Genomic DNA, 14,065 nt, shown 5'->3' with positions numbered 1-14,065 from the left:
CTTCTATTTGAAGTTGCCACAAACTGGGGTCCCAAAGTACAATGACATATGCTTCTGTCCTTAGAAGGATTATCAGAATTCGTAAAACTGATACATCAATCTTATACGTACAAGCTCTTCAAAATTAGCTGAATTTTTGAAAGCATTCCAATGATTAAACGAATGAAAATTTTTACAAGTTTGCGCAACATACCATGATGGAAACCATTTTCATGATCTTTCCAGAACTTCTGAATAAAGTATAGGTTGATCATCAATATTCAAAACTCATGAATATGCTAATATAAACTCCATATATGGTGAAAACTAACGTTGTTATGGTTATACTCCGCCCATCAGAAGTGCTGGATCAATCAGAAGTGATGTGAAGCGTATTAATATGTTAATGTCAGTGTTGTCAAATATGCCAGAAAACTTCTCTCCTGAACACATTCCAGTGACTTTGACTTGCTTGTAAGATCGCTTCTCTAACCCTCAACTTTACAGCGTCCATTTATTTCTCACAATGGCAAACAAGGGCAGATCCTACGGACTAAGCGCACAGGTGCAGGCTAAGGTATGTGGCTTAAATATATCCTTTCGGAATTTTTCCCACGTCACAAATTTTTAATCTTACGCTGATATTCAACTATCATCCAATGAAAAATGACAAAATGTCTTTCTGAGAGTATGAGTGGTTGGGATAAAAATGTTAGAATGTTTAGACTAAGACAAACATTTATGACAGAGGCCAAAATCAGCTAGTCTGTTGAAGGGAACGCATCGACTTTAAGCACCGTCGTCTCTAGGGATATCCTCGGTTTTACTAGCAACGGAACTTACAAAATGGCTACCCGCGGTCCTTCATATGGGATGAGCGCTCAAGTCGCTGCTAAGGTCAGTATTGAGGTTCAGTCTTGTGAAGTTTAATAAGTCTTTAAAAAGGGAAAACTAAAAAAAGAAAATACTTTCGTGGCCTATTTTGAAATGTGCTATTTCCATGTTGAGTGAGTCAATCCGAAATTAATGACTGTCTGGAAACTGATGAGGAGTTTGGCTTATAAAAATAATCACTCGATATTTCAAGATAACAATTTCCCCAAAATAAACACTTATCAAGTTGGAGTAAACAAGGCGAAGGAAATTCAAAGCCGTATTTAATGATGAATTAATGCTGGTCAAATTTATCTTTGTGCCAATTCGAGTAGATTCCTTTAATAATATGGACTTGCTTAGGCTCTCAATTTCTTGGCCTCTAAATATAAATAAATCAGTGTTACTCAGATGATGGAGAACAGATGCCATTCTTTAACTCATTTACTTGCTTATTTTAATAACTGTTGATGATTACATTGAAATATTTTTGAGTAGAAATAGAAAAAACAATACAAACAAATCTAAAACTTATTTTACGAGAGCTGGGAAAAATATTAAGCATTCCTTTCGCCTAAAGGGGTGTTGCAAAGTACCATGGGAAAATATATAAATAGTTACTTGAAACAAAATCTGTGCTATAGCACATTCAAGAGTGTTGCCCTGTTCACCCTGAATGCAGCTAGGAGAATGTCAGTTACTGTCAGGTTAATAAGGTGTGATATTATTTTATTTACGTACTGGCAAATCAAACTTTCAATGTAATGGATAAAATAATGTGTGAATGAATGAATGTTTCTGCATTCATCTAAACAACTTAAAGTGTTTCTAACATTTGAACATTTTAATGCTGTTGTGCATTAAAATCTAAATGTTATTAACTCAACATTGTCCAGTGTGAATTTAAATCCTGAGTGAATATGTGTAACAAGATAGGGGTACTTATATAGGCTTAGACCACCTAGGTTATACTAAACTGTACACATTTTCACTGCATTACATTGTGCTGAAGATATTTCACAATATATGCTAATATTATTTTCAGAAAAGAATTATCTATATTATTCTTTAATAAATACATGTAATATACTTTCATGCATTAATTAGTCTAGAAGACCGAAAATGCTTTGACGCTCAAACAAATAAATTAGATTTCAAAATTATGTTTATTTAAAATTAATTGTAAGAATATATATGAAATGTACATATCTTTACACCCAGAGGTTTGCTATGGGTTCTGAGATTTTGAAAAAGGTTTTGAGTGCCCCCATTCAATCTGACAATTAAGTCTGACCAAAAACAAATAGTTTTTGCCTAAAATAGTGAAAAACAAAAAATCATTAATTCATTCAAGATCCGATTTACTAATATTGGTCAACATGGATATTGAGTAGACTAGAAAAATTACCCCCTCCCTCCCAAGAAAACATATAATAGCAGGTAGTATGTAGTGTTGTTGGTGGGGTTGGGGGAGGGTTTCAAATGAACAGATACTTTATAAGCCCTTAGACAACACTTCAGCTGAATGTCTTGTACCTACACCCACCCACCCACACACACATCTACTTGTCCCTAATGTCTGCATGGTCAAAGGTATCTAGATCAGCATCACTCACCCACCCTCAACAGTTCCCTCATCCCTAGGGTCAGAAGTCAATTGAATATAACCACGGGATAACATTTGGAATATAAATGTGCTTATAAAGACAAACATGCTTGGTCGGTGACATACAATTCCTTATTCAGACAGGACATTAATTGCTATATAGTTTGAGTCATGTTACAATAATGTATGGTATTTTGTGTCAGCTATGCTAGCGAAGGTAGTAATTCTCCCTTTAAAACATCAACATATTTGACATACCTAGTCATAGAGCAATAAGGAGACTGCTGGCAGTTCAGATTGTAAATCAAAATATAGAAGTTAAATATTACTACTGTGCTTATGACAATGCATTATGGGAGAAAATTCCTACTTTTTATTATGGTGGTTTATTATCATATTGGACGCAAAATACATTAGAAAGAACTTTGTAACATATCAGGCTGTATCAGCAAATTTTCAGTGAAGAAATAATTTGAAGGTGTATATGAAACAAAATATTTTCATTTTCAAGAATCTTGTTTTTTTTAAAAAATCATTCTTTAAAAAAACTTTATGTCTCCTAATAACATATTATTAAATAAATATCAGAGCATAACATTAATAGACCTCTTCGTGAATGGCCGCTGAGATCTTGTTGAAAGGGAGAGAGCCGTAAGACTTGTTTTTGCCTCTCAAAAAGATTTCATTCTAGAACATCATTGCATCTGCTGGCCAAGGAAACCATTGAATTTGAGTCAAACACCATGAAAGGGGGGAACAAGTCGCACTGTGAACGAGATTTCGGCGGCCATTTGCACATTTGATTTATTAAATGACAGTAGTCACTTGCATTTGAATTTGTGTGAGTAACAATGTATTTTACATCTGAGATCAATATCGAACAATGCCCATCTTGAATCATTATCAATGAGCCTGTATGATTAAATATGATTATAATAATTTTTTATTGGGATTTTAATACAAACTAACCATTTTGAAATAGAAGAATAAGTGACAGCTATTCAAATCAGCATGATCCCTTCAAAAAAAATTATTATCATTCAAGTTACTAATTTAGTTTTGGGTATGTGACATTTGAAGTAATGTGATCATATTGTTTACTAGGAATTTGATACATGTGTGTCTGTCGTTTCCATGCTTGTCTGTTCAGGATTCCACATTTATTGGTTCCACATGTAAATTATTGACCACCAATGGGGAACATAATTGTGGTGTGAAACCTACAATTTGTACACATCATATTTTGCAAACTATTTAATTTTTGCTGCTAGGAATTTTCACGATTTGGTGATTTTTTACCTTTTCATCACCAGACTCTCTCGCCCAAATGTTCCTGCACTTTTTTTTTTATTCTTCAATATTTCTGGAAATGAACCCTAATTTTGGAGCAAACAGACAAAATTTGAATCAATTTTCAGTTTTTACTCAAAAAAAATTTTCTATCTCATAAAATAAAAGCGGTTTACGGTAGTTATTATGTAATCAGGTTAGATATGGATTGAATTTCAGTTTGGTCTATTTACCCAACATACACTTTTATGACATAATTTGTACTCACTATCAAATAATTTAATTGTTATTTATATTTACTGAACACAGTAATAGTGTACTAAATATTGGCATTTAGTTACATAAAAAAACAAAAACAAATTATTTTCATTCAATTTTATATATTCTTTGATAATTAATAATAATGTTTTTGTTTGAGGCAGTAATCGGTTAAATTAAATTAAATTAAATATTGATTAAAAATTACAGTGTGTATACAGGGAATCAAAGCTTAAAGTGGAATGTGTGAAGTGAAACACAATCATGGCAATGACAAATTTAATACATTCTGAATTTGAGCAGGAAAGGTATTTATAATCATTGGTCAATTAAGACGAGCTGTGATTGGGTATATGGTATTGTCATATAAGGCATGCTGTGATTGGCTGTATGGTGTTGGTCATATAAGGCATGCTGTGATTTGCTATATGGTGTTGGTCATTTAAGGGAGATAAATGATTGGGTAATAGGTCATTGTATGGGATTGGTCATATAGGGGGTACATAAGATTGGCCAAGAGGTTGAAGGCTTAATCTGGGATTGTCACTAAGCTCTGTGTGTTTGATTTTTAACAGAATATACATTGGTGTGGAAACATGATGAATCTTGATTTTATTCACAATATAGGGCGGCTAGAAAAGATGGATATTCTTTTGTCTAAATGATCAGTAAGTTGTGCACATAATTTGATTGTAATTTTCATCAGGTTTTTAAATATTTTTGTATTTTCTGCTAAACATAGATCGGTGCTAAACGTGATCCTCAACAAGAAGCAGAAGTGCAGGAGTGGATTGAGACATTAACAGGTGAAAAGTTCCCATCAGACTATGCTGAATCATTAAGAGATGGCATCATTCTCTGCAAGTAAGTAAATGGGTTGTAGTTTTCAATTGATAAGACTGTGCTGTAATGTTCATCTGATAAGAACAGTCATTACATGATTCTAGATATTTGAGATCTGAGCATAGTTATCACATTGCCTGCTGAAAACCTCCGTGGATAGCCAAAATGCATAGAAAAAAACAGCAGGCGATGTATTTACATTTTGAATTGTAGTTAGTGATTTCACTCTATATCATATTTGAAATGGTATACATCACAGTATTGTACTGGCATATTCAGGAAAGGAATCATTTAATCTAATTTATACATTGTTTGAATTACAAAAATATTTATCAAGTGGCATCTATATTGAGTAATTATTACATCTACTTACAGTATTTGTTCTATTTGTAGCGCATGCATGTAAATGACAGAGGTGATTGTAATGATTCGGTATGCAATTTTTGGTGTATGTTCATTTATATTGGAGATGCGCTTCTAATAGAGAAAATGCTGTATTTCTATATGTTTAAACTTTTTATGACATAAATTGGCCTTATTTAAAGGGCGGTAGTCGTCGCGTCGTGCATGTGCGACATTCTAATGAAATCACGAGTATGAGTCTTGCGTGACTTGCACAATTACCGGCGACTCCTTCGATACCTTCCAAACACCAAAACAAACAGAATACTTAATTAAAGCTTGGTAACCTTTCAGTTTGTTCTAGCTGGTGTGTGCTACAGTCAAAATCGCCATCTTTGTTTATCTGAAACCCATATCTCGTGCATGCGTGGCGGGAATACTACCGCTCTTTAACATAAACCCTGGATTTTGAACAGATGCAGTGAAATAATATAATGAGATGGTGCATATTCCTGGGAGCGAATATCCAGGCATTTTTACTGCTTAACAAGCACAACTAGTGAAAACAATCTCAAAACTTTCAAAAAAACTGTACTTTGGTCTAGTTGTTGAGACCCTCCTGAATAGTGTAACAAGATTACATGTGCAATGCATAGAAATTTGGTTGTTCAGGATTGTCTCACAGTTAAGTTTGTGCTGTTTTATCAAAATTTAAACCTTATATTAAAAATACCTCATAATTATTTACTCCGCAGGTTGGCCAATACATTGGTCCCTGGCTCAGTTAAGAAGGTCAATACAAACAAAACACAATCTTTTAAGCTGGTAAGTACTAATTAACACATACCTCTTGATGGAATACCTAGGAAAAATGTGTCTTATCTTTTATCATTTATAACCTGAATTTTAATATGTCAAAAGATCTGTAAGGAATATTTTTTTCTATATATGTGAATTTTAATATGAATGCGTCATTAGTTTTATATGAACATGTCACGTGACTTGCAGTGCTTACATGTCATATAAGATAAGATAAGATAATTCTTTATTACAACCATATTGAAAAAAATCAATTTAGGTGGATACAAATGTAATAAAGGTATAACAAACTATTCTAAAAACTAAAACTATACTTATTTATAAAGATACAGTAAAGAAATATTACAATTACTTGAAGATATATGTCACAGAATTCATTTCCAGTGTTATTTGACGTCTTCTTATATTTTATTTTTGTTTTGTTCTGCATTTTAGAGGGAAAACATTGAAAATTTCCAGAAAATGGCTAAAAATTATGGTGTTCCTGAAACCGATGTTTTCCAGGTAGTAGATTTGTTTGAGAAATCCAATATTTCCCAAGTCACCCAATGTATCTGTGCTGTTGGACGCTTGGTAAGTAATATGAGACATTACCTGATATAAATATTTCATGTATATAATTATGTTAACCGTTTCACAACCAGTTCCATCTTTTCATCACCAATTCACAAAATACCGTTAAAGTCCTATTATAAACCGCGGTTTATATTACAATGTATCAATTTAAAAATTGGGATCAAAAGCTCAAGTTCGGGGTGCGGTTTCTATTACGTACATATTGCAATCACTAAATGGGCGTGGTCATTTTTTTTCCACAACACAAGCACAAAACAAACAATACACCGTACAATCTCTTGAATAGGCGTCGGGGAAGAGTGAAAGGCCTTATTTTGGTTCTAAAATAGGCGTTACGAAATGTTGAAAAATTACAGTCAATCAAAAAAAATTTCCACATGATACAAAAAATACTCAGTATTTTTAATGTAATATGCATTTATTTTTTTAATTTTCTTGGTAACGAAAAGTATATTCTAACAGAAGTTTCAAATAAAAACACGAATGCACTGCTTAGTAGCAAATGATCACAGAACGGTAGCTCGATCCGGCCATGCTGCGGGTCACAAGTGAATAACCCTTACGGAAATACAAGGCTTCTGGCACATACTTGTGGCAAGCTTGCCACAACTTTGTGGCGTGTGTACCACAAGTGATTTGCGGCACGCTTGCAGCATATGCATATTTTCGCATGCAAATTAGCACTTGTGGCAACTAATGTGGCAAGGTTGCCACAAAGTTTGCGGCATGTATGCCACAATTTCTTGTAAACTGCCAGAATCCAGCTTGTGGCACAGTTGCCAGAAAACTGCTTGTGGCAAGGAAATATAGGTAGGCACATCCCCCCACCCCCACAACCACCATGCACTACCACCACGCACAAAACCCCACCAACACAAACACAAACACAAAATCAAACAATGGATTTATTCTGAGTGAAGCAACAAATTTTAATTGCCTTATTAAACTAGTGGTGATTTACAGGATTTGCAAAGTGCAAAATATTATTTTTGATAGTAAAGTCTAATAATAATTTTGAAAAATAATGATAGATAATATCATTTTTAAACATAAAATATAAAATAACAGAACTGAAGGTAATTTCACAAAATGTGAGAGGTCCACTCAGTGAATACACATGACACATCCCCACTCTGTGACATAAACACTGAGGAACCATAAATATGTCAGGTCTGTTTCACCCTACAAGTATGTCTGAACGAGGCTTAACAAAGCAATTGGAATACAAGACATTATTTTTTTGATACTAAAGTCTAATAATTTTGAAAATTGTCATTTTTAAACATAAAGTTTAAAATAAGAAAACTGAAGTTAATTTCAAGCTCTGTGACATTAACATTGAGAAACCATAAATATGTAAGGTCTGTTTTAGTCTACAAGTACCGGTGGTATGTCTGAAAAGGGACTAACAAAGCAATTGGAATACAAGACTTTCTCTGCAACCTATTTTTAACCATCCAGTTAAAAATCAGAAAAATTATGACATTGCTGTGAATTTAGAAAGATTTTCCAGGACCATACAAACACTGCAAGATAACACTGGATGACCATCATAACATTCCACATCGGCAGAGCTTGAAAATATATAGATTGGTTGAATTCTCTCATTACACGGCCCAAAGACACTGTTCGTTTACACGTTGACATGTGTACGACATTGACATGTGTAATTTGTTTATGCCAAACACTGAAAAAGAAAGAAACAAAAATTAATCAATTGGTTGTGGTTCAAGACAAAAGTCACTTATAAATATTCTATAATCAATTGCAATTAGGTGTACATTGTTGTACACAGGAGAAAATGACAACTTTTGAAGAGACAAGAAAATGACCTGTTTTGCCACTCTTGATGTTTAGACACACAACACATAGTAAGTTACAATACACAGTGAGAAATGAGTTAGTGTGAACAAGAGACAAGATATGAGCTGTGGGATAGATATAATTTCCCGGATTTGACCTTCTTGTTTGTCAGTCATTTGTTTTGTGTTCTTGAATTTGTAAATTTCGTTTTGACGACGTGTATTCGGATATTGTTTGGCTACATTATTCCTACTGTATTCAACTGAATTGTTCGCCAAAATCACGGAAATTAAACTGAACATTGGTCAATATTCAACAAGATTTTAATGTTAATTTATAAAAGATCGATCGAATCGGTAACGCATCATGACATGCAAGCAGCAGATGACCTTGGATTACAGCGTTTGTGTCATTCTGAATAAAATACGCAAAATCGACATTGCGATTACGGCCAGCATAGACTCACACAAACAAAACATATTTAGCTCAGTAAAATTAATATATATTTATATTATATTCTTACCTGTGAAAAGTGACAGCTCTTTCAACGTGCGTTTGACAAGGCCCGGTGCGCGAGGAGACGATACAAGTTCGCGCGCGAAGTCAGACAAGACAGTCCATGCACTTTGACCTTTTTGTATCTGTGCGAATTTCATTTCTCCACATAAAGTCGTAACATTTTGCAACGATTAGTAAAAGCGGTTACTGAGACCACATCGTTCGCCTGCACGGTGTTCCGTTGTTCCGTTCGGACATTCAAGATGCTGAGACCATGGAAAAAATAACGACTGGTATGTTTCGGTAAAAAAAATATTTCAATCTACAGCCTATGGATGTAAAAATGTACTCCGTGATTTTGGCACGTACGTAAAATTGAAAAAAAAAAATTATACAGAACGTGGCAAGCGGAGATATACGTTGTGTTTTGATTGTTTTTCTTTAATTTCTGTTCTGTAATCTTGTTTTTTTATAATACAATACAATATAATGTTCTTACATTGACAAGAAAAAAAAATTGCATACTTTTGTTTTCACATGAAAAGTTGCACCAGCTTTTAAAACATCAAATTGCCGACGTTTTACAATTATCTGGGAGAGCAGCGATAATTCCCTGCCACAAAAGTAGGTGATTAAATTTAAAACCAAGTTGATAAAGATCATCCAAGGTTTTAAATTTAGCACATAATTTCCTTATTGATAAAACCACACCAATTCATTTCATGACAATATCTTGAATTTTTTAATTTTTGTGAATAATTTTGTCACATTTTCTTGAAAACAGCTTAACTGAATGGTTTATTAATGTAAGTGCATTCCTTGGGTTTACCACCATAAGATTTTGCAACAGTGTCTTCAGTTTGGATCAAATTACTTTCAGAGTATGCAGCGGAGCTATATCAGCCGACAGGCTGCATGCTTATACAATATTGGGCTAGTACATTTTTCATTCATTTTATTTCTGACAATATATTTTTTGAATTCAGTATAAGTTTGTAATTTGTAAGTCAAATGTGATGCGTAATAAAGAAAGATTTTAAATACATATTCAATGTTGACGTCACACAACTTTTTTTACTTAAGGCTAAGATATACATACACTTATGCCCACTCTATAAATTACCACTTTTGCCGCATAGTTGCCACAAAATTATGTTTACTCTGTGTTGTGGCAATGTTGCCACAAATAACTAAGTAGTTGCCAGAATGATTGCCACTACTGGCAATGATCGGCAACTAGTTGCCAGAATGTTCTGGCAATCAAATATGCTTGCGCTATGCTTGCCACAAGCGTGCGAACTAGTTGCCACAAAAAAACAGTTTGGTAAGGGAACTTACTTGTTTTCGAAGTGTTGATATTGGTGATTATTATTTAGTAGTGATTACAATAACGAACGAAAAATAAATTCGTTGAATTGTTATAAAATGCAAGTAAAATTCAACTTAGTTTCCCCGTAAGCGAATGATTTCAGTCACATGTAAACAGCCGATACGATATCCGCCATGTTTTTGAATGCTCACGTGACGTATTATTGACCGGATAGGTCAAGTCGCTAATTAACCAATCAAAATGCTGGATGGTGCCCACGTGTCTAAATTACATAGCTCATTTAAATATGTTAATGACAGTTCAGCGACCTCATGGTGAACGCAACACGAAAGAGATTTACCGATAATGTAGTGCGATCTTTTGCCTTTGATTTCCATGGGAAATTTCATGATTTTTTTTTTAAATCAAGAAATTATTTGTTTTCGAAAGATAAATTATTCTTCAATGCTCAGTTTAACACTTTTACGGTGATAAAAGCTCATTGTCTAAAACTTACAAAACACAGACGTATTCAGAAAGAGTATTGACAGAGGTTGCCGCCAGAACAAAAGCAGTTTCATTGCCTATCTGACATCTTATTACCGCTGAACAATAAATAGGTGTGAATATTTTTAGGCATGTTGTCGAAACAAATGAATAGGATTAAGAACAATGCCGTTTTGGAACAGCTGGTTGAAACAATGAAGTCAGTCACGGTCTTGTTGAATTGGGGGTGCGGTTAGTAATAGGTACTTTTCAAGTTTTCAATTTTTGTTAAGAACTCTTTAACCCCGAAGCCGGAATTGGGGGGTGCGGTTACTATTACGTATGCGGTTAATATTCGGACTTTAACGGTAGACCTGTTTATAGTCTGCAATTTCTTTCTGAAGATTGGGACAAAAAAACAAATTTTTTTGAGTAAAAACTGTACATTGATGCAAATTTTATATGTTCGCTCCAAAATTTGGGTTCATTTTCAGAAATATTGAAGAATATAAGAAAAAAGGGGGGAAACAAATTTTGGCAAAGATGTGATAAAATGGTAGTAAGGATGAAATCATACCGACAATACATCTTTAATGTTGTTGATAACTCTCAATGGGTACACATTCTTCTAGGCGCAAACAAAGCCTGGCTACACCGGCCCAGCCTTGGGTCCCAAGCAGTCAGCAGAAAATGTCCGTGAATGGACTGAAGAACAACTGTTAGCACAGAAACAAATGAAAGGAGAGATTGGTCTTCAGATGGGTCAAAACAAAGGAGCCTCACAAGCTGGTCAGAACTTTGGATTAGGAAGACAAATCAACTACACAGAGCCACAATAAGTAAGTATTTTAATATTATCTTAATATTTCCCACCAAAATATTTTTCTGAAACAAATATTTATAAAAAATAGAGTGTGTGTCTGTTAATCCTAAGATCAAGGGTTCGATTGACCTCCTTAGTGTGTGTAATTTTAAATGATGGGTTTCTATTGACAATGGGATTGATGAGTGTCGTTCACATCATTGAGTTCACTATTATTACCTCTGGAAAGCTCTAGGACATCTATCTTGAACTTTTGGTTTTGCAAAGTTATCGCATGTGCACTACAAAAAAAGTGCTAGCTGATCGTTTTTTCACCTATTTTGCTTTGCAACAGCTCACTATGTTGGCAGTTTGATTAAACCTGATTGATTGAATAATTTAGCAAAACAAATTTTGGAGTCATCCATTATCCATTTACCTGTCCACATCGTTAATATGAAATTCTATGAGCCAAGAATCATGGGATATCAACTCTATTAGAAAAATAGCAATAGTATAATCAGATATGCTGCTATTTGAAACTGGAAGTGAATGTACTTTAAATTCTAAAAGTTATATTAATTCATATTTTATTTGGAATCAGTGTACATTTAATAAAAATGCATAGCATATGTTATTGTTGTAAAACCATAGCACCATATTTAACATGATTATACTGGCTCATTACAATCACACTGCAGGGCGGCGGCATCCTATCTACACCGATCTGAAGCATATCCCGCCTAGAGTTTCGACACTTTGTTTGTTTGAAACGTCAAATGTTTCCAAATTGACGATCGGCGCGTATTTTACGCATATAATAAATCATTCTTGTAATTTCTTTACTGAATAATGATAAATAAAACTTAGAAATATTGTAGAATTAAACTAGCCCTAAAATTGTCCTAATCTGCAATTAATTCATGCTGCTAGTTGCTGGTTCGGAAGGCATTCTACATATGTGACTTTATTGCATTTAAGGACGTTCTATTTCAGACTAGTTGTAACCTGAAATTTACGCGGGAAACATCTTTGAACATCAAAAACATAAATAAAGCTATGAAGGAGATAATTGGCAATATGTCATTATTTCCATGAATTATCCAGTCAGCCATTTAAATATTCAATATTCATCATTCAGTGCATGTTGAAATTAATTTTACATAAGTGTTGTATTAGTTGCTTGGGATATATGATGACTAGTAGATTAAAACATGAATATGTAAAGATGTAAATTGAAACATGTATTAATTATTTTCATTTTTAATTTCTTTTTCTTTTACTTTCAGGTATGAACAACATCCCTATTACCGTAAAGGTGGACAACAGACAAACATATTATTCTCAAGTACCTTTCAAAATTGCATGTCATTGTCATGGAAACAAAATGTATAACTAAATTACATAGGATTTTATTATGAGATAAAAAAAACATGAATGAATATTTAGTGCCAAACTAACGATAAAGAAATGATTGTTCAGTCATCTGCATTGTTTCGTCTTTGCATTTTTTTTGGCTCTTCAGCCAACCTATCATTAGACTTATGACCATAGAGGGCGCTGTTATGCTTATAGCCTGCTCTTTATTTTGACGACTTCTTCAATAACTTAGTCTGTATAAATTCCAACAAAATGACATTTTGAAAGCGAGAACATTTTTACGAACATTTTTACAGTCCAAGATAGATTTATTTGGCAATCCAAGAGGAACATAGACAATGCTTTTATAAAATTGGCAGTCTCATAATTGGTCGTTTAATAAAGTTATGTTTTAGATTATTCTTGTCTTGTGTTTATTTTTATTACTCACATTCACACCAGCCATTTCTCAATATCATACTTGGACATTTTGAATCTTGTGTATATCTTCGGGGGCGGAGCTACGTCACAAGACGTTCCACATTGCTATGACGTGCACCACTGTACATGCATTTCTATGGGCTCTGCGCGCGCTGCTGTGGAACGCAGGTCGAGTTGGTGAAAATTCAAGAAAACAACACAAACTCAACTTTGAAGTAATCCCGAACAACCAAATTTATATATGTTACACACGTAAGGCTAATCTTGTTACACTGTTCAGGGGAGTCTCAACAACCATCCCAAAGTACCGTTTTCTGCGAGTTTTGGGCCTTTGTTTTAACCACTGCGGATTGACAGGCCGTGAAAATGCCCGGATGTCCGCCTCCGAGGATAGAAGTGTCATACAAACATTACCTGATTCTACTGACAAACATTACCTGATTCTATTGCCTTATACTAACCTCCCTCCATAATGATTGCAATAATATGATTCTCTTTCCAAAAATGTATGGAGTGACACAATTTTTTTGGTTATTGTACAAATAAATAAAGACGTGTGTATTAAAATTTACAGAAATGTGGACATGTTCCAAGTTCCACACATCTGACATCATTTCATGAACATGCCTGGACAGATTTTGTTCACAGTTGGTACAAACTAAACTCAACATTTGAACTTGTCATCAATGGTTGTGTCACATCTTCAAACTTGGCATGCATGTTTTGTTTCCTGATTTGATTCAAAATATACAATTGGTGGTCATGCTTGTTTTATTTTTTG

At 33.9% G+C, this 14,065-nt stretch overlaps 1 protein-coding gene and 1 long non-coding RNA gene across 3 annotated transcripts; one reads left to right on the top strand and one right to left on the bottom strand.

Moving 5' to 3' along the window:
• Nucleotides 1-393: 393 nt before the first annotated feature.
• LOC100370951 (muscle-specific protein 20-like) lies at nucleotides 394-13,263 on the top strand. Of its 2 annotated transcripts, none has more exons than XM_006815425.3 (6): nucleotides 394-556; nucleotides 4,749-4,870; nucleotides 5,947-6,016; nucleotides 6,446-6,583; nucleotides 11,315-11,521; nucleotides 12,774-13,263. In XM_006815425.3, the coding sequence occupies exons 1-5, from the start codon at nucleotides 506-508 to the stop codon at nucleotides 11,519-11,521; spliced, it is 588 nt and encodes a 195-aa protein (XP_006815488.1). In that variant the 5' UTR covers nucleotides 394-505; the 3' UTR covers nucleotides 12,774-13,263. The 2 variants fall into 2 exon arrangements, with proteins under 2 accessions (XP_006815488.1, XP_006815489.1); XM_006815426.3 differs by lacking the exon at nucleotides 394-556 and adding an exon at nucleotides 676-876.
• Nucleotides 8,018-8,997, bottom strand: LOC146736169 (uncharacterized). Its single transcript, XR_014931009.1, has 2 exons — nucleotides 8,913-8,997; nucleotides 8,018-8,273 (listed from the first exon to the last, which is right to left on the bottom strand). It is a non-coding gene; the product is annotated as an uncharacterized LOC146736169 (long non-coding RNA).
• Nucleotides 13,264-14,065: the final 802 nt, after the last annotated feature.

The sequence above is a fragment of the Saccoglossus kowalevskii genome, chromosome 11, assembly GCF_978046115.1.
Source record: "Saccoglossus kowalevskii chromosome 11, keSacKowa6.1, whole genome shotgun sequence".
In the NCBI taxonomy this organism is placed as follows: domain Eukaryota; kingdom Metazoa; phylum Hemichordata; class Enteropneusta; family Harrimaniidae; genus Saccoglossus; species Saccoglossus kowalevskii.
This window is presented reverse-complemented; position numbering and strand designations above follow the sequence as displayed.

Bases quoted from the DNA above. Each gene is read 5' to 3' on its own strand.
- LOC100370951 (XM_006815425.3), top strand. From the start codon at position 506: ATGGCAAACAAGGGCAGATCCTACGGACTAAGCGCACAGGTGCAGGCT. The intron at 557-4,748 runs GTATGTGGCTTA...TGCTAAACATAG, and splicing joins GCGCACAGGTGCAGGCTAAG to ATCGGTGCTAAACGTGATCC. The intron at 4,871-5,946 runs GTAAGTAAATGG...TTTACTCCGCAG, and splicing joins GATGGCATCATTCTCTGCAA to GTTGGCCAATACATTGGTCC.